Raw genomic sequence first — 18,133 nt, forward strand, 5'->3', positions numbered from 1 at the left:
TCTTACACAGAGGAGTATGTCTAAGAAGAGAGAGGACACGAGTGTGCTAGTCCCGTCTGCGGAGCCTACTGGAGTTCTCCCAGCACTAGAAACCCATGATCTGCAGCATCATCAGGCATGGTCCTGATAATATGTTTCCCTGCTTGAGTTTCTTTAAGAACCGATGATATAAAGAGAAGTGGTACGTGAGTGTGTGTACGTGAGGCAGCAAGTTTTGTCCTAACAGGCAGGGTGGTTTGGCAGAATTCAGCTCCATCACTGCTGGCATCACAATACATCACCTGGTTTGTGCTCTCACCAGTCCTGGCAGAAATTCCATTTCTTGGTTGCATCAGGGCATAGTGGTAACAGGTAGCATGGATTCACCTGTGACACGGGCACGTTAAGGTCATGGTAACATCAGAGATTTTTCATAGGTATTGTCCATGCAGTGCAGACTGCCAGGGAACAGCAAGAGTTGGTCCGCTCCATGAGGGACAATGAGCTGGGAGCCAAGGATGACCACAGCAGAGGCATTGCCTTCAACAGTCCTCCAGTCCCACAGAATTAGAAGTGAATGGGCTGAGCAGGATGGTGGTAACAGGGTCCGCTGACAGGCACACACAAGACAAGGTGCAGAACCAGATCTGGAGTCCATCCTGAGACTCTGTTCCAGGAGTCCAGTCAGGAGCAGCAGCAGGCAGGACTGGAGACAGGACTGTAATAGATGTCCAAGAAAGTCCACCCAGGAGTCAGGGCTAGCAATAGATACACCTGTAGCCTCTCTCAGACAAGGACTAGGTGCCCAGGCCAGGGCTGAAGTATAACTCACAGCCCGTGGGCAGGGGGAGTGGCGTGAAGATCCCAGGTGAGGCTGGTCAGGGCAGTTATGGCCTATTGGTGCACTCAGGGCCCTGGCCTGAGTGTTAATGAGCCAATTTAAAATGCAGCTTGTGTTCATGTTTGCTCTGGTTTATAAATTTTAGCTTCTCCCTATACATTCTTTTGCCAGAGTAACCTTTTAGATCAGCCAGGTGATGTCATAATTGACCTATGATGGTAACTCCTTTTTTTCACCTTAAGTGATAACATTGCTGCTTCCAACTCAGCCTGGTGCTTGGACAGGCTTCAGGCCGTGACTGAGCCCCAGGCTGGTTGAAGCTGAACTGGTATTGCAAAATGAGAGTTATGTTGTCTGACAGTTTGAAGAACTGTTGTGCAATCTTCTTTGCAGGTAAGCAGCCTCCTTTGGGTGGGCGCACATCCACCCTTGCTTAGGTTGGCTCCACCAGAGGACAGCTTCTGGACTGTGATAATGCTAGCACTGACATAGCAATGTCCAGCAGAAATGCTTTCTGCTCTCTCCACTATACAAGACAACTCTGATACTGTGTGGAAAACAATGGTGCTTCCCTTTCCCAGCTGGATTTCAGCTGTGTAACACATATGGCTGGAGAAAGGTAAATAGTGTCGCTCTTGCAAAACAGCCACCAACAAGCCCTTTTTCAACACTGAATTGCCTTTCCCTCTCTAGCCGATGCAAATGTAATTGCGAACACCACCACAAGTGAGTGACTGAGCTGGAGGAGACTGACTCCACAGTCAAATGGTCACAGCTCTTGCCTGAGCCATGGAAGGCACAAGTCCTGTCTACCTCCCCCAAATGCACGCATACACTTGGCCCTTGTTTGGACTCTGCAGTAAGCGTGGTATGCGGATAGTAGAGGAAGGAGAGTCTGAGCTAAGACGGTGTTAGGAAGCAGTAGAGCCACTAGGACTCTTGTAGTGCAGGATAATAACATTTTCACACCTAAGACAGCATTACTATATGATGCGCTGTTGTGCCTTATGCATGTTCTGGCATGGACAGTGCTAGCTAGCTCGGGTGCCTCTGCATCACTTCGCTCTAATGTGTTGACAAGTATTTAATCTCCCAAGTCTCAGGGTAATGCATCAGCTGTTGTAAGATGTGCAGCTATCTTTTTTCTGAGACGTGTTTTGTGTGGCTTTTGAGGGGGGTTGTGGGGTGGGGTGAATCTGGTAGCCTGATAGAAGTCAGGATGCTGCAGCTCCATGCCCCCAGGTCCAACCAACAACAAGGCTGAGCGTGTATTCCCAGTAGGTACAACACACAAACTCATGTACACAACATATATACAGCACTCACACAAACACAGAGAGCACCAATGGCCTCATCCTGTTCTCCTCTCTGGCTGATCAGGATGAAGGTCCATTGGTGGGAAAGGGAGACTCGTATACAGTGTGTATCCCTTCAGCAGCTGGGCTCAGACACAGTCTGCCCAGTTCCTGGCCCCTGGGTCCCAGTCTCCACAGCTGCTGGCACCTGGACATATGAGCCCCTGAGGCTGCAGCCCCACTCCTGTTGCTGATACAGACCCCTCGCTCAGACACACACACACACGCGCACACACACACATATACATTGTAGCCTCTGCAGTAGCTGGCTTCGGACACGTAGTCCATGCAGTAGCCGGTCCTGGATCCTTGGTCTGTCCAGCTGCCTCCCCCCCTGGAGATACCTGTGCGCACATGCACACACACAAACGGGTCTCAGATGACCCGCAGACCCCGCAGTCTGGGACTCCCCTGGTGTGTCGTCGTCCCCCCCCCCCCGCCCCCGGTAGCTAGCTCCTCCCATGGTCTTGCCTCTTCCTCACCCAGGAAAAGAATTAGAAATGACATTTAGTAAGATAGGACAGACTGTGGTGATGGGGCAGGGCACAGGGCATGGTCAGACAAGTGTTCCTGTTTACACTTGACCAGCCCTTCTCATCCCTTTATCCCTCTCTTTTCCTACATCTGTTCCTCCCCTAATCCCCTACACCCATTCCTTTCACCCCTTTTGGTTCCCCTCCTAAACATCCCCTAAATCTTGTGCAATCCTAAAATGCTTTTCCCCTGCATCCCACAATGTGTCCCGCACCCCCAGGCAGTAACCTCCCGTAGTCTGAAGGGTGGTTGTGAGAGCCCTCCCATTGCCTCATGGTGATGGGTTTCACCCCCGGGCAGCGACTGCGGCACTCCTGGGACAGCTCCAGCCAGCGTGTCCCTATGAGTCCTTAACTTGGGTTCCCGCCTGCCATTGTGCCCCTGTGCTCCTCTGGGTTTGTGGTGATGGGCCTTTGATGCGCTGATGGCTCCCACGATGGGCCTGGGAGGAGCTGGGGCAGGGTGTTATTCAGGTTTTCCCACCTGCCATCCTCTCTGTTCTCCTTTGTGTGTGTGTTTTTTATCACTCCCCCAAACAAAGGACTGTTATTTTTGCTAAATTTTTGTTTTAATCTAACCCTAGCCACCACCTCTTAGAAAAACTCCAGCTAATGGAGAAGGCAGCAGCATGACTCCTTAGCAACACAGGCTGCCAAGAGCATATTAAATCCTGTCTTCTGCTCTGTTCTCTGGCTTTTCATAGCACATTGGGCAAATTGATTGGATTTGGCCAGTAGGGAGTAAATTACAGAAAGTCAGTCATGGACGTACAGTGCCAACTAACTCTCTTTTATTTAGATGGGTTCAAGTACCATTGCATCTGCATGTGTACCTCTCTCCTCCTGAAAGACTGGCAGATAAGTAGCTCTCAGGCCATTTTTATTCTCATTATTCAATACCTTTAGTGATGAATAGCTACCTAGCGCTGACACAAAGGCCCCGGCAGGCTGTGCTTGCAGAAAGGCATAGTACGCCACAAACAACTGGCTGTAATCAGCGTTGGCTCCAGTTCACACACCCACACGTTCCTGTGAGATAATTCCCTCGAGTGCACCACATGCACCTACCATGGGGCTCTGCAGAGCCACATCCCAAGAGATTGCCCGCCACTCTTCACCATGAACATGCCTGTTGCAGCAACCTCATCCAAATTTTGGGCCCCTCACTACAAGAAGGACATCGAGGTGCTGGAGCGTGTCCAGAGGAGGGCAACGAAGTTGGTGAAGGGTCTGGAGCACAAGTCTTATGAGGAGCGGCTGAGGGAGCTGGGGTTGTTCAGTCTGGAGAAGAGGAGGCTGAGGGGAGACCTTATTGCTCTCTACAACTACCTGAAAGGAGGCTGTAGCGAGGTGGGGGTCAGTCTCTTCTCCCTAGTAACGAGTGATAGGATGAGAGGAAACGGCCTCAAGCTGCGCCAGGGGAAGTTTAGGTTAGATATTAGGAAAAACTTCTTCACTGAAAGGGTAGTCAGGCATTGGAACAGGCTGCCCAGGGAAGTGGTTGAGTCTCCATCCCTGGAGGTATTAAAGAACGGATAGATACGGTGCTCGAGGACATGGTATAGATGGACTTGGCAGTGTTAGGTTAACGGTTGGACTCGATGATCTTAAGGGTCTTTTCCAACCTTGACAATTCTATGATTCTATGATTCTATGAAATACAAGACAGCTATAGGAAAATACTAAGCCAATTTTTTTTTCACTGCAGCTTCTCCATGTATGCACAAGGGTGGTCTTGCCTTAGGTGGGATTTATTAGGTCAGCTGGCAGCTCTCCAAAGTAACGCAACAGCATCCTAAAACAAGAGCACAGATGAAGAGCCTGTCAGCACCAGTGGGCAATCCAGCTGGCAATGAACCACAAAAAAAGATCAGGCATAATGTGGTAAAGTATCAATATTATAGCATAGCTGTCAAGCCACCAAAGCAGGTCTTTTCACACAGCATAGAACAGATTCTCAGCTGAGGTAATGCAGTCTCCATTATCAGATTAAATTAAAGGCAAGTAAATTAAAGGAAGATACTAATTTACCAGGACCAAGAACTGCAGACGGATTGCTCAAAATTGAATGGAAGTGAGTTAAAACAGCTAAGGAAATTCAACACAGATAAAAGTAAAATGATACGTATGAAGAAAACATTTTCTTGAACTGTCATTATAATTACTGTTTTTAGGTTGACTACTATCAATTAAGAATGAGACTTTAAGGTTATCTGTATTTTAAGATCCCTAAAAACACATTGGTCAGAAGCACTGAAGAAAAAAAAATTAACTATTAGGAAGTAGAGAACAAATGGAAGTCATCATTTTGTGGTTATATGAGCTAGCGATGCCTTTTAATACTGTGTGCAGCTCCAGTCTCCTTGTCTCAGACAGAATATAGTAAAACTGAAGAGGATGCAAAGAGGAGCACCAGGGATGATCCAATTTATGGATCCTTGGAGACGGAACATGACTACAAAGGGCAGACTACAGAGACTAGGACTCTTAATCCAGACAATAGCCATCTAGAAAACTATGGGTGGCAAAGTGAGGGTGACTTCTCTTTGTCTGCTCCAATGCAAAAGCCTAAGAGGCATCAAACAGAACTAGGAGGTGGCAGATGCAGCACAAAACAGAGGAGATGCTGCTTCACACTGTGAAAGTGTGGGACTTCTTGCCACAAACACTGTGGGTGCTGGGGGAGTATTTGGAAGATGGATCATTACCCACTTGCCATACGTTTGTAGTCGTTCTTCCTGAGATGGGAGCTCTTGGCCACTTTTTTGTAAGGGAGAGATTTTTAAAAAAAAACATTTATCTAAAAGTGCACAGGATACACGGCGCAGGGAAGTTTCTGGCACTATGTTGTCTCCTTCTCAGCAGTTTCTTGAGTAGTCCCTCAGAAGCTGCCTTCTCCTGCTGGGACCAGCCATTGCCAGTGTAGGAAGTTGTGTCCGCAAACATCCAGGCTGGTTTCTCCTGGCCCAGTGTCTGGTCTGCACATGGTTGCAGAATTGGGTCCCCCTTAGTGCTCCAAACAGCACAACGTTTCAAAATGATGAAGTCACTGGTTACTTTGCCACAACAGATGAACAGCCCAGTTAGGAAATTCTCTTGTCAGACAGGTAATAATGTGTTACGTTATGTGTTATGTTGTTTTTTTAAAAGCTTTACATCCTTGATGTGCTAACTCTCATTTGTCCTGCTGATCTTTCTGATTTCTCTTTGGTAATGGCATCCTTTCAGACCATCATGGGACACAGTAAAATCCACATGAGGAGAATGTCAGGTACCGACAAAAGCCGCTTTGCATGCTTTCTTGTCAGTCCGGTGGGGCAGTTTTTTGTGTGCCAGTGGCTGGCAACATGTCAGTATTGCACTGTGACTGCTTTTTTTTAATGGAAGCAAATGCATCTGGATATGGCTCTCAGTCTGGCAGCGTTCCACACCTACAGAAGGAGTAAATCAGGGTTTTGAGATCTTACCCTGCTGTTGTTTCTAAGGTAGTTTTTGCACAGATATAGACTTACCTTCCATCTTCTCTTATACTTTTCTTCAAGTTACATTACTTCTCCTTTGGAATCCCTGGTTATCAAGATCATGCCAGTGCATTTGCTTTCTCTGGCATGTTCAGATTATCTGTGGAGTTAACTGGTGTACATTCTTGTTTTGGTTTTGCTTGTGAATTAACCCCGCAAAAATTAAGTTGGCTGCCTGTATTTTTAAACCCCAATTGGGTCCATGCAATTGCCGAAGTCCTTGCACAGGGAGAAAGCATGCTGGATGTCACTGCACAGTGCTGGGATGGAGAAAGTAATCCCAGCCAGACCAGTCTGACAACTAAAGAGCTACTGAGCATCTGTGCATTGCCCTTTTGAAGGCTTTATATTCCAAGAGCTTTGTCAGCTTGTGTGCAATATGGCACAAATGCACAGAGCAAATCTTAATCTAATGCTGAATATGAGTCACTAAGCCCTTTCAGAAAACTTGCAACTAGCAGCACATCATGAGCCTGTAACATTTGCAAAACCCACAGGCTTTTCCTCCCCATGAATTAGCCAAGAAGTGTCTGCATTTCAATGCTGAGTTTAAAGACAGCATGGGGACTCACCTTTCTGGGTGGAGGCTGGGATATACTTACTAGAAAACAAAAATCAAGTTTCAAAAAAAACACACAAAAAAAATCCATAAAAGAAAACAAAGAAGAAACAACAATGTGGATTTTTTCACTCTGAGTAAATCGAGAAGTTCAGCTGTTGACAGTGTCATGCTGAAGGGGTGCAAATGCTGTGTTTTGTCTTTCGAGACTGGCTGGCTTTAGGAAGGCCAAGGGGTTGCCAAAGCATTTCATTGCCAAAACAATTGTTAGAGACCATGTTCTTCATCATGAGGTTAAGGCACTTAATTGCAACGTACTGACCAAATACTGCTATGGGAAACTATACCTTGTCTCTATTCGACAGATTGCTGCTGGAACCATCATCAGCTGCTGCAATTGTTCTCCCCACTGCAAATCCTTTTTCTTCATCAATAGTTGTGACTTTGACCACCTTGTTCGCCCCCTCTCCTAGAAATGTCTCTGCTTGCTTTGACTACATGCATAAATGCCCGGCCCTCTCTAACCTGTAGTGCTAAAATTCAGCTTTTTCATGGGACTAATGCCAGCTGACTTCAACTAGCTTCAGGAAGGAGACTACCATAGGTATACAGCATTTAAGCAAAGAGTTTCTTACCTGGAATTTTGAGAAATATGTAAAATAACCTCACAAAATAAATATTAGGTTGGGAATATATTCCTGAATTTATTTGGGATAAAAGTCTATTAGAAATATTTGGAAAGTGTCAGCATAAATGGCAGACAATTTTTATGCTTTTTTTCTGATAGTAAAAACTAGTTTCAATTTTCCAGCTAAGGAAAAATAAAATTTTTGGCAAATTTTGTGCTTGAGCATTTCAACATCTACCCTCTTCCTTCTTATTCCTAGTTTCCTGTCAGGTAAGAGAAAGGGTGTGAGGATGTTACCTGTCAGCCCAAGCTACTGCCTGATAACGTAGCTTGAATTGGGCTCTGACTCATTTGACGCTCTCCCGTTCCTACACCTAGTTCCTCAGGGGAAGTACAAAGCTATACATCCAAATATACCAAATGAATGCATCCAGGGAGACTCTGCCTTTAAAACAACTATTGAACTTGATTGCTGATGAATCTTTATCCACTCCCTGAGAGATGTGTCTTCAGCATTAACCAATACTTACGGCTTTTTGCTATCTGGCCCTTACTTTGCTTGTCTTCTCTTTGTCGACTGCAAACACAGCTACCTGGAAACACCTCAGTGCTGTTATCGTGTAAGAAAAGAAAGCTGTGATATGTTTCTCTTGTTTTGATTTAATGTATATTTCCCTTATATCTAACACACAACCTCACAAACAGTTCAGATGACAGTGCTATTTTTGAGAAGCTGAGTGTTAGAACGCAATAGAGGGCCATAGGAAGTGCTGGGCCACCTTAGCCTGGCATCTGCTTCCCAAAACAAGATGTCCCACTAAAGCCTCAACTCCTAGATGTAGTTCCTGCCCTGCAAGTGCTGGAGCCTGAAGACCTTCTCCGAGCGTGACCTGAGGCAGGCCCCCAACACTGCTGCCATAGGAAGGCACCGAGGCTGGCACGCGCCACCCCAACACTGACAGCCTTGGAACCAAGGCAACCGGAAGGAAAAGGGGGATCCGGTCACTGTACGGGGCACTTCTGTGGTCAGTGCAGGGCATGCGCAGGCTACCATCTTTACCAGGCACGAGGCAAGCAGCGCATCTTCTGGACTGAGATGTTTCAAAGAAGACAACCTTTGGCACTTGGTGCAGAGTGGCAAGCTGGGGAGGACAAAGACAGAACCTGCAGGGCGATTCCAGCTGCATATGGTCCTCAAGCAGTATCCATCTTGTCATATGTTTTAAGTGCAACCCTTCAGCTAAGAATCAAAACCGGCTGAAGATTCCATGCTGATTAGTAATCTCTGGAGTCATACAGATCTACATACATAACTACCTACGGATCAAAGACAAATATTTCATGTTTAGCATATTTCAATATCAAGATAGAATTAACGTTGTAATTTCTGTAATTAAAGTCTTGAGATTAGTATTTGGAAGAGGCCATCTATTCTTCTATTTATCTGATTGAATACAGCCAATTTCTGAATGATGTTTCACATCTGGGTGTACAATCAAGGTTTTGGTACCAGCTAGCCAGGATACAAAAGCTGCTGTACGATTTCTAGGTCACTGTAGGATTATCCCAGCTGGATGAATGGGACTCAGAAGGCCCACTGCGTATGATCGTTGATTATGTTCATTCATAGATGTTGAAGAAAATGCTGTAAAAAGAAGAAAACTACAAATGTTGGAATACCAACCTTATCTTCAGTCATTGCAGGCATTGCTTCTTGTTGTTAAGTAAATTACTATTTTGATTGTGCTAAAACCTTAATTAGAGAAGTAAAAATAGTGAAAGTTTTCCTTAAAATGTTTCCATTTGCAAGTCTCAGTCCTTGAACCAAAGTTACCACATACTCGAAGATCCGTTTGTCCTTGATTTCTTTTCTGAAGCTTCCAACCTTCCCTGAAACCATGAGTTGGGAACGTTAAAAGTAAAAAAAGTGATTTGCATTTATCTGTTTATATCACACCTATATCCATTTATATGACAACAACCAAGGCAAATTCTTCAGATTTTAGGCTTGATAACTGAGACACAGTTGTAACAATGATTTATTGTACTGCTCCCTGAGTTACCTCTCCAACATACTGCTATGGCTTTCAGTGTTGACGAAGGCTGGGCTGTGAGCGTCTCTCTCAGGAACTGCAAAGCTTATTTTCTTGCATAAAACTTTGAAGGCTGGGCAGAGGGGATTACTAAAGAGAGTAGAGTGGCTAAAGCAGTTTATAGTATCAGTGATTTGGAAAAAAAAAATCTTGATTAACCTCTAAATGCTTTATTCTTTACAATGGTAATTAAGTGTTAGATGCTGAGATATGGTTTAAACAGAGCCATGCATTATACACAGCACTTGTGCCAACTCTTCTCTGCCACATTTGTTTTGAGTAATGGTTTTAATGTAAACCAGAGCCACGATACTTCTGGCTAGGTTTCCTCACATCTCTCTTTTATCTTTGTCTAGCATCTCCAATTGCATGAACAATCGTCCCCAAGGTTGTTGTTACTGGTGTCCTTTATAAATTTCCAATTTCCATTATATGTGTTGCCTGCAGTAACTCCTAACTATATAATAATCCTTTAGATTATAAAAGGCAGTGTTCTACATTATTTCTCAGAGATGAATTAATGCTCCTCTCTCTTCCTTCTTCTGTGGTTTACAATATCGGTACGGTAAATACAGGCATTCATGAATTGAATTTGGTACCCTCCTGCTGCTACGTAGAGAGATCACAAATGTGGACATGTAGTCCAGAAGGAAGTATAATCAGCAAGTTGTCTCACTGTTTTTCTGAAAGATCAGCCCCTGGAGTGTCTTTGAACACCATGTATGCCCACCTGCCTTCAAGCTTTGCAGGGGCCTGTGCAGGGAGGATTCAGGCTGCTGCACAGCAAACAAAGGGTCTGGTTTTAAAACCAGCCTCAGAGATGCGCTCTGCTGTTATCATAGAACTACAGCTCCCATCCACTGTGGCAGTCAGGACTTAAACCCAGTTTTCTGTGTCCGCCTTGACCGTCTTCAAAAAATACTATAGACCAATATTCTGGCTTCATGAATGGAGTTGATGGGATAGCATTTTACCCATGAACTCCAAGAAGCAAGGTGTTGTAGGGCACTGCTATGGTCTTAATCCCAGATGAAATGTGAAATTACCAAAATGCATAATCTGGTGAGGGCTGAATAATCCTGAATAATCCCAGTATCAAAAAGAGAATCTCATGAAAAAAAAATACAAATGCTCTACCAAATTCCACACAGTGCAGCACAAGGGCTGTTTGCAACTGCTATGCAATTTAGATGGGGAAAAAAGTATTCTCCAGCTTTGACTACTCCAATTGTAACCCCCTCCAAATGCTGCTTCCATTTTGTCCTTTGGGAGATGAGTGAGAGGGAGCTCACCCTGTATTTTCAGTTCACTCATGATACTGTACCTGAGGGAAGGCCCTGGGTTCCATGCACTACCTTCCCTTCCGTCCTGTCCTCTCCCCCACCCCGAATACCCTCTTAAACCACTATTTTTTTGCTTCAAACAACAAGGCTAAACAGGTGAAATTTTAAATAATGATTGAGGATTTTTTTTATTCATTTAAGTTTCAATATCATTACAGAAAATGTTATGGTACAGAGTTGTTTAACATTAGTTTTATTTCTTTGCTCATTTAATTTCCACACGAATGCTGGTAACACTAATATCTGTACAAGATCAGTCTTTGATTTTTTTTTAGTTTTTAGTTCTGTACATTTTTAAATGTATTGGTTAAAAAGGCTGTCAGCACTTAAGGAAGCAATTTTTTTGTTTGTTGAAATAAAAGGTATCCAGTTACTGCCCAAGAGTACTGAGCTGGGTGGCTGCCGGGACAAGAGAGATCCCTGAATGCGCAGCGAGGTGTGAAAACCTCGGGGCTTCATTGGGTTCCCAGCGCAGCCACTCTGCTTTTGGCACTGTGCACATCAACACGAGATACAAGATAAAGAACAAGCAGAAGCTCTCTGTGAAGCAGTTATGAAGCATACTAATAAGGGAAATCCAAGTGTTGTCTACGCTAGTATAAATAAGCAGACAGCCTTGTTTTAAGAGCATAAGTAGTTGTATCTTAAAGATGAGAAAAAACACAAGTTCTGCAGGCACCTACTGCTGTCTACTAAAAGCTACCGCTATTAGAACTAGCATTGAACACACAAAGCAATTGCAAGGAAAGGAAAAAGTTGCTTTGATATAATCAGAATAAATTTCTTCGTTAAGATTTGTTTTAAAGTTTTTTTTTAAAAGGTATTTATTTAAATTCCATTTGAAATATAATTCAAGATGTTGACTATACTGATCAACTTTTATCCAAATCAGAAAAACTAGCTGTGCCGTTGCATATTACAGGATACAGTCAATGATATGTGGACATGCATCAAAGCTTCGCTCTTGCTGGTGGCATCATAGCCTTCCAATGACCATGACATCCACCACCTCCCCCTTGTGAAGCTCCACATACTGCTCTGTCTTTGGAGGTAGCATCAACAGTCCATTGGCACTGCGCATACTCATCAGACGACTGCTCATCTGATTCCCTACAGGAGAGCGAGAGAAAAATTTCAGTTACATTTTCAGTTAGTTTCAAATGCTGCAACACACCATGCGGGAAACAAGAGCTGTTCTTGCGAAGATGTTCGTGTTGCTAACTTATTCACAGAGCTGGGATCTCGCTGTTCCAAGGTGGATGGAAACAGAGAAGTCCGTAGCGAATTAGTCAGCCTCTCAGCGCTCTGGCTCTCAAAACTCTCATTCCCTCTGCTGATTGCTTTCCTATCCAGCCTTCCACATTATCTGTACCTCGTATCTTGTCAGAGTAAATTGCTTTTCTGTTGGAATTTCTAATCCTATCAAAATTACTCTATTTTTCAATTTGTGTACCTAATTCCAATTGTACAAAGACTCAAACCAGCACAGTCTAGAATGTTTTTAATATACTGTTATAGAATAAGTTTGATTAACTGTATTCTTCTCTCTGAATAGTCGCGTTTAGCATTAGTAGCTTAGCACTAGTAGCTGAAGTAGTTGAAGCCTTAGGCCGCAAGAGCTGATGGAGAGTAAATGTTTTGATAAAACTAATGTTGCTAACACAGAACTAGCTGAATCTGGCAGATGCGAGCAGAATGAAGAAGGACCAAGGAAACAATTCCAAGAGAATGAGGTAACTTCAGAAGGTGGCCAGACCAGCGACCAAGAAAACCAATAAGAAATCAAGAGACCACTGACCGGAATTAAGTGATTGGACTTGGGGACTGGGTGCTGGGTGGTATGGGTATAACTGGAGAGTGCAATCTGGGGTAGGGGTCCCTCTCCAGAGGCACCCAGCTCGAGCTGCAACCTGAGAACTAATAAAAGAGGAATTGGAAACCTTCACTCAGACATAGCATTTTTCAGCAGGATCCTAGGGTCGGACCCTCTTATGGTGGCTGGCTGCGTAAATCCGTAACATACGACCTCAAAAGAATGGGTTTCTTTGGGACATTGATCTTCACAACACGTCCTGAAGATAAACGGTATCACATTGGTAGTACTGACAAAAAATGAAAACGCAATAAAAAGTCATGCCCTAGTTTCTTCTTCTTCTTCTTCTTCTTTCTAACTTCCCGATTGACAGAGAAATCATTCCAGACAGTCTGCTTGCGTAAGGAAAGAAGTGGTGCACAACAAACAAGAGTTAAACCAAATACAGCGTTATAGATCTAAGTAACACCTTGACTTATACCTGAAAATATGTCAGAGGCTATGTGATCTTGGGATTCAATGGTAGGAACTTTCTCTGAGTAAACAGTAAGATGCATTTGAGTTAATGTCTTCCCTGTGGAGACTTGTATATAGTGCTTTGTATTGAACAATTTGGATGTAGCAAAAAGACGATTAGTTGTTTAAGGACCTGAAACTCTTGAGAAAGTGGCAGAGTCCGTCTTCTAGCAGTATACAGCTAACAAAGTACTCAAATATAGTATTTACCTCAACTGCAGCTGAGTATCCAGAAGTATCCCCAGGTGGCAAACATGACTAATAAAAGTCTTAGTCTGCTTTAAGAGAACATATACAGCTTCTGTTTTCTCTTCTACTTTTGCAGTTCAGCTAGAATCACACTTCTTTTATTTGTATTGTTCCTACCTATGCTGCAAATTGCATTTGTTTAGTACATGCACAAGAGCAAAAGTAAGCAAATGCGCCTGTGAGTGCAAGCAAGCATGGGAGGATGTTTATAAAAAGGGATGTATGCACATATGCAAGCATACAGACGTGTTTTTTGTGTGTGTGTGTGTATAAAGGCAGGTTATTCAGATAAAGGATGTTTTAACGGTTAAGTTGGTAAGTCATATCATGACTGAATTTTATACTAACATACATGTATGCATGTGCACAAATATGTCAGCAAATCAGTCTGCATAAGGAAGGTTGTATGAAAAAACACATGCACATGCTTGGTTGTTTTCTAGACACATACGTAGGAAGGCAAGGACCTGTGTGAGTGTGTCTGTCAGTCTGTGTGACTGGGCACTAACCTGTACTCTGTGCCCAAGGTAGTGGTTCTTGGTGATGCCAAGTCAGTATGCACCGATGATATTCTGGGCGGGGGTCCAATTTTACATCACATGATAACTGTAGAAGAAGCAAAGAAAGGATGAAAATGTCATGCATTCAGATTACACTGTCTAAGATAACGGAATCATCTGCTCAATTGTTTTTCCTTAAAAACAGTCTTTTTAAAAACTTGCATTTTGAGGTCAGATGGCGTCTAGTGCAAGATGAAAAGCTGTAGAAGGTAGAGACTTCAGTATTTAAGGGAAATACAAGTGGGATATTATAATATCAAAACATATGATGGATTCTACATGCATTAAGTGGAATATTCCAAAGCTGTTCCTTTACTGGCAGTTTAAAGATAGTATTTCTCGGGAAAAAAGCTTTATTGTTTCTGGTCTCTGGATTACACTGTATAAAGATAAAAATTTTATTCGCATTCAAAATCCTGCTAGCTCTGACAAAAGGGAAATGGCCAATCTTTGAAATGAAAAGACATACAGGGCATGGCTCACAATGGAATTTAATGGAACACATTGGAAAATTCATGCAAAAGTGAGGGTCACTACAAATTGCTCTCTGTTTTAGAGTATTTTAGCTGTGAGATAAAGACAAATCTGGATGCTTGAGGAAGCGGGAAAGAGAGACACGGGATAAGCAGTAAGAGAAAAGTGCATAGCCAAGAACACTAGGAAAATTATAAAAGGTAATGTGTTCCTTGGTACTTTATTTGAATCAAAAATAGAAGAATACATTATAATACCATGCCTTGAATCTATATTAAACAGAGTTACAATATCCATGATTTCTTATAAAAGTGAACTGAATAGTTTAAGAGATTTATATAATTTAGGATGGGGGTCACGTGGGTTACTTATATAAATAACTCAAGAACAGAAAGGCTTTAAAGTTTGTATTTTCTATTGCTAATACAGAACTACTCAACTCTTTAGGTATTCCCAGATTACTCTGCGTTTTTTACCACAGGTTAAAACAAATGTTTTTTTTAAACAGGAAAGCGTCCCTCCTGCCTGACTGGCAAATGGCTGCCTCTGCATCTGCGTATCTTGCTCCATTAGATGGCCATCTAACTCTTAGAAATGATGGGACTGAATATTACCACTAACAGAGATTGAGAACGTACTTCTGTTTTGTGTGAATTTCCTTCAACTTGCCAGAATTAGTCTAGGGCTCAAATTCCCCAAACAAGATAGCCTTTCAGAGCCCAAAGAGCTGTGCTTCAACATCTTGAGAGAATTTTTAAATAGAGGACAAGCTTCTTACCCTGGCTTTGATGATGGTGGGCCGAGGATCCAGGATACCCTGCATTTTCCTCAGTGCGGGAACAACAAAGAGATTGCAGGTGACAACAGCTGACACAGGATTGCCTGTAGGACAAAGAACAGTTGGTGATGACTCCCTCTTGATTTGCTCTGTGAAATGCTGAAAGTGATCTCATGTTTTTATAGCAATTGCACTCTAAAGGACTCTAAAGAGCTTTTCATGCTATGTACGGGAAACATGTCATTCAAGACTGGAGTGGCATGTGGCAAGTACACCTGTTGAAAGCTACACTCTCTGGCTGATGGCATGCTGAAATCCTGCTCTGACCAGAACTGCCCCATGTTCCTCAGGCCCCACCACTTGCCTCTGCTCCTCCGTTGCCTTTTGTCTTACACCAAGATTTGTCTGGGGCCGGGGCAGGGTTTACTGTGCACAGGTATAGGTCCTAGCTGATAGGGCTCTTGATTCATGATTAAGGCTTCCAAGACCTACGGAAAAATAACTTTCAATTCCCTATAGAGTGGTAAAATGCTTTAGTACAAATTCTGAGGAGAATTCTACTGATTTATATGTTTTCTGTTGACTCACAAGAGAGGTGTATAACCAATGTCTGTCAAACACCGCTTGTCTTACACATCTGGACTTCCCTAGATGACAGTTCTAAAATAAATACTACGATCAGACAGATGCTCCATTGATCTCTCTCCTGGAAGAAAATGTACTGCAGCAACTCAAACAAGAGAGAGAAAAAGCACTAGAGAGACAGCTGAAAAACACCAGCTTATCAAGAACAGGATTCCTTGTGTAGTCAAAAATCCTTGCAAAGCCAGAGCAATAAGAACAAAATAAATTCCTCCTGATTTTGGAGGATAGAGATTAGTAGCCAGATCCCTAAGGAAATGTTTATTCTGAATTCGGTGATTTCCCGAGGGGCCGCAGCATGCAGGAGGTGAAGCGATGCTGCCCTCTTTTGGTTCCATGATAAAAAAAAATATTCTGTGACATGTTCCTTGGCACTCCCTCGTTTTTGTCTCCATTTTCAGTACTTCAGAGTGGATACACTGACTTACATGCACAGAATATTTACTGTGAAGGTGGAGGGAGCTGTAGGAAAGAACGACCCCTGTATAGTACCACTTACAAAACCCAAGGAAATTGTTGGATGGAAGAAATCCTAAGGCCTGTACACCGTCAAATTCTGAGGACAGGACCAAGAAAGAACTCCTTTGTATACCCCTATAAGTCTGTCTCTTCTGGAAATTTCTGGGAAAACTTCACAGGTACCTTCCTTAGGGATGCCAACACCAGACACAGGTGCTGTGAAACGTGACTATTCTGTTTCATGTCTGCCACCTATGCACAGCAACAGAAGTAGTTCACAAAACATCTTACCTGGGAGCGCAAAGATTATTTTTCTTACGCCATCAATATCCAGAGTTGCAAAAGTTGTTGGCAGGCTATGGAATAGGAAAGATATTTAATATCTGCACTAGACTTTGACTGAACATTATTATAGAATCACAGAATCATAGAATCGTTTAGGTTGGAAAAGACCTTTAAGATCATCAAGTCCAACCATTAACCTAGTGCTGCCAAGTTATTATGTTATTATTTAAAACATTTGGAAAAGAAAACAAACCAGGATCTCTCTCTCACTCAGCAGTTCATTAGCACCTGCTGCTTATTCCATACTGGGGGTATAATCCTCTCTTTGTGATGACAGAACAATTAGTTTTTCTTGGTATTCAGCTATCAAGTTTTAAGTAGACGATTTTGCTTCTGCTGAGGAAACATCTAAGAGCAGATGAACTAATTAATCAAAAATCTAAATCCTGTCTTCATGCTAGAAGCCAATTAACAAAGAAGTAATACTGAAATTACACAGTTACAGAGCTGTGTTTGTTTTTCATATAAAGCTCTCCAAATTTTTTATAACATCAGTGACACCAATTTCCCTTACTCTGTTGTCTACAGCAGTAGTGGCAACGGAGCAGTATTTCAGAGCAGCAGATGCTAGCTAGTCTGCAGATGAACAAATTCAGATACACAGGCAGAGCTGCAGTCAGGTAAGACCTAGGTTTATCAGTAAAGAGCGCTCTCTGCCTTTCAGAGCTGCTCCTGAGTGATCTTTAGTGACTTGTTATCATCAGGGCTATTACAGTTATACAAACAGGACAGTAACGTGATGGCTCAAGAATGTGGCTCACAAAGAAAAGGGACTTATCCATTTAAAAAGTTTTCTATATACCTATGTTAATATCATCCTTTTAACATTAGAAATGATACTTTATAGGAGCAATAATTAGGCTGAGTTCCTTGGCTTCATCTTGAGCTAACAACTATCACCTGGTCAGCAGATGATAGTTGCTGCCCAGCAGCAACTTTGGAGATTTGCCAGACTTTGATCATTACTACCTAGTTTTGTATCTGCTAGGACTAATCAATATCTTATTTTACCAGGGGAAGATGGTGTTTGAAGTTTCTCTTTTAAAATGTCTCTAACATAATGGGAACTATGTGCCAGACCTCCAAATCTTGTAACGAGTGCACAAACTGAGGTACAAAAAATCTAATTGCTAATTCATATTTACTGGAAACTGGAAATTGCTAATTCATATTTACTGAAATATGAATTCCCATATGAGATTTCAACAACATCATTAGTAAAGTCTTCCAGTACTTTCTTCTGGCAGTGCTGCTAGACACGATACAACCTTACATTAGCTCAGCAACTTTCAGATCAAGTGGAGGAATGGTAAATCCCAGGCATCGCTCTGCAGTCTTGTAGCACATCAAATTACAGGCATGCAATGCAAATTCTGGCTTCGCTCTTGGAACTTACTCAAGGGAATTTTTCCCAATATAGTAATCACAATTCGTATCTAAGGCCT

General features: G+C 42.8%; 1 protein-coding gene across 23 annotated transcripts in view; it reads right to left on the reverse strand.

Moving 5' to 3' along the window:
- Window positions 1-10,951: 10,951 nt before the first annotated feature.
- The window catches only part of GPHN (gephyrin), a 306,821-nt gene continuing 299,639 nt past the window's right edge, over window positions 10,952-18,133 (reverse strand). For all 23 annotated transcript variants that reach the window (XM_087746580.1, XM_087746578.1, XM_087746574.1 and 20 more), the window contains 4 exons: window positions 16,635-16,699; window positions 15,243-15,346; window positions 13,940-14,036; window positions 10,952-11,962 (listed from right to left, as the gene is read on the reverse strand). In XM_087746580.1, the coding sequence (XP_087602706.1) occupies window positions 11,829-11,962; window positions 13,940-14,036; window positions 15,243-15,346; window positions 16,635-16,699 (400 nt within the window). In that variant the 3' untranslated portion in view covers window positions 10,952-11,828. The remainder of the gene's footprint in view (window positions 11,963-13,939; window positions 14,037-15,242; window positions 15,347-16,634; window positions 16,700-18,133) is intronic.

This window comes from Nipponia nippon, unplaced genomic scaffold (assembly GCF_047370975.1).
Source record: "Nipponia nippon isolate SJK-2023a ecotype South Korea unplaced genomic scaffold, ASM4737097v1 scaffold_10, whole genome shotgun sequence".
NCBI classification, from domain to species: domain Eukaryota; kingdom Metazoa; phylum Chordata; class Aves; order Pelecaniformes; family Threskiornithidae; genus Nipponia; species Nipponia nippon.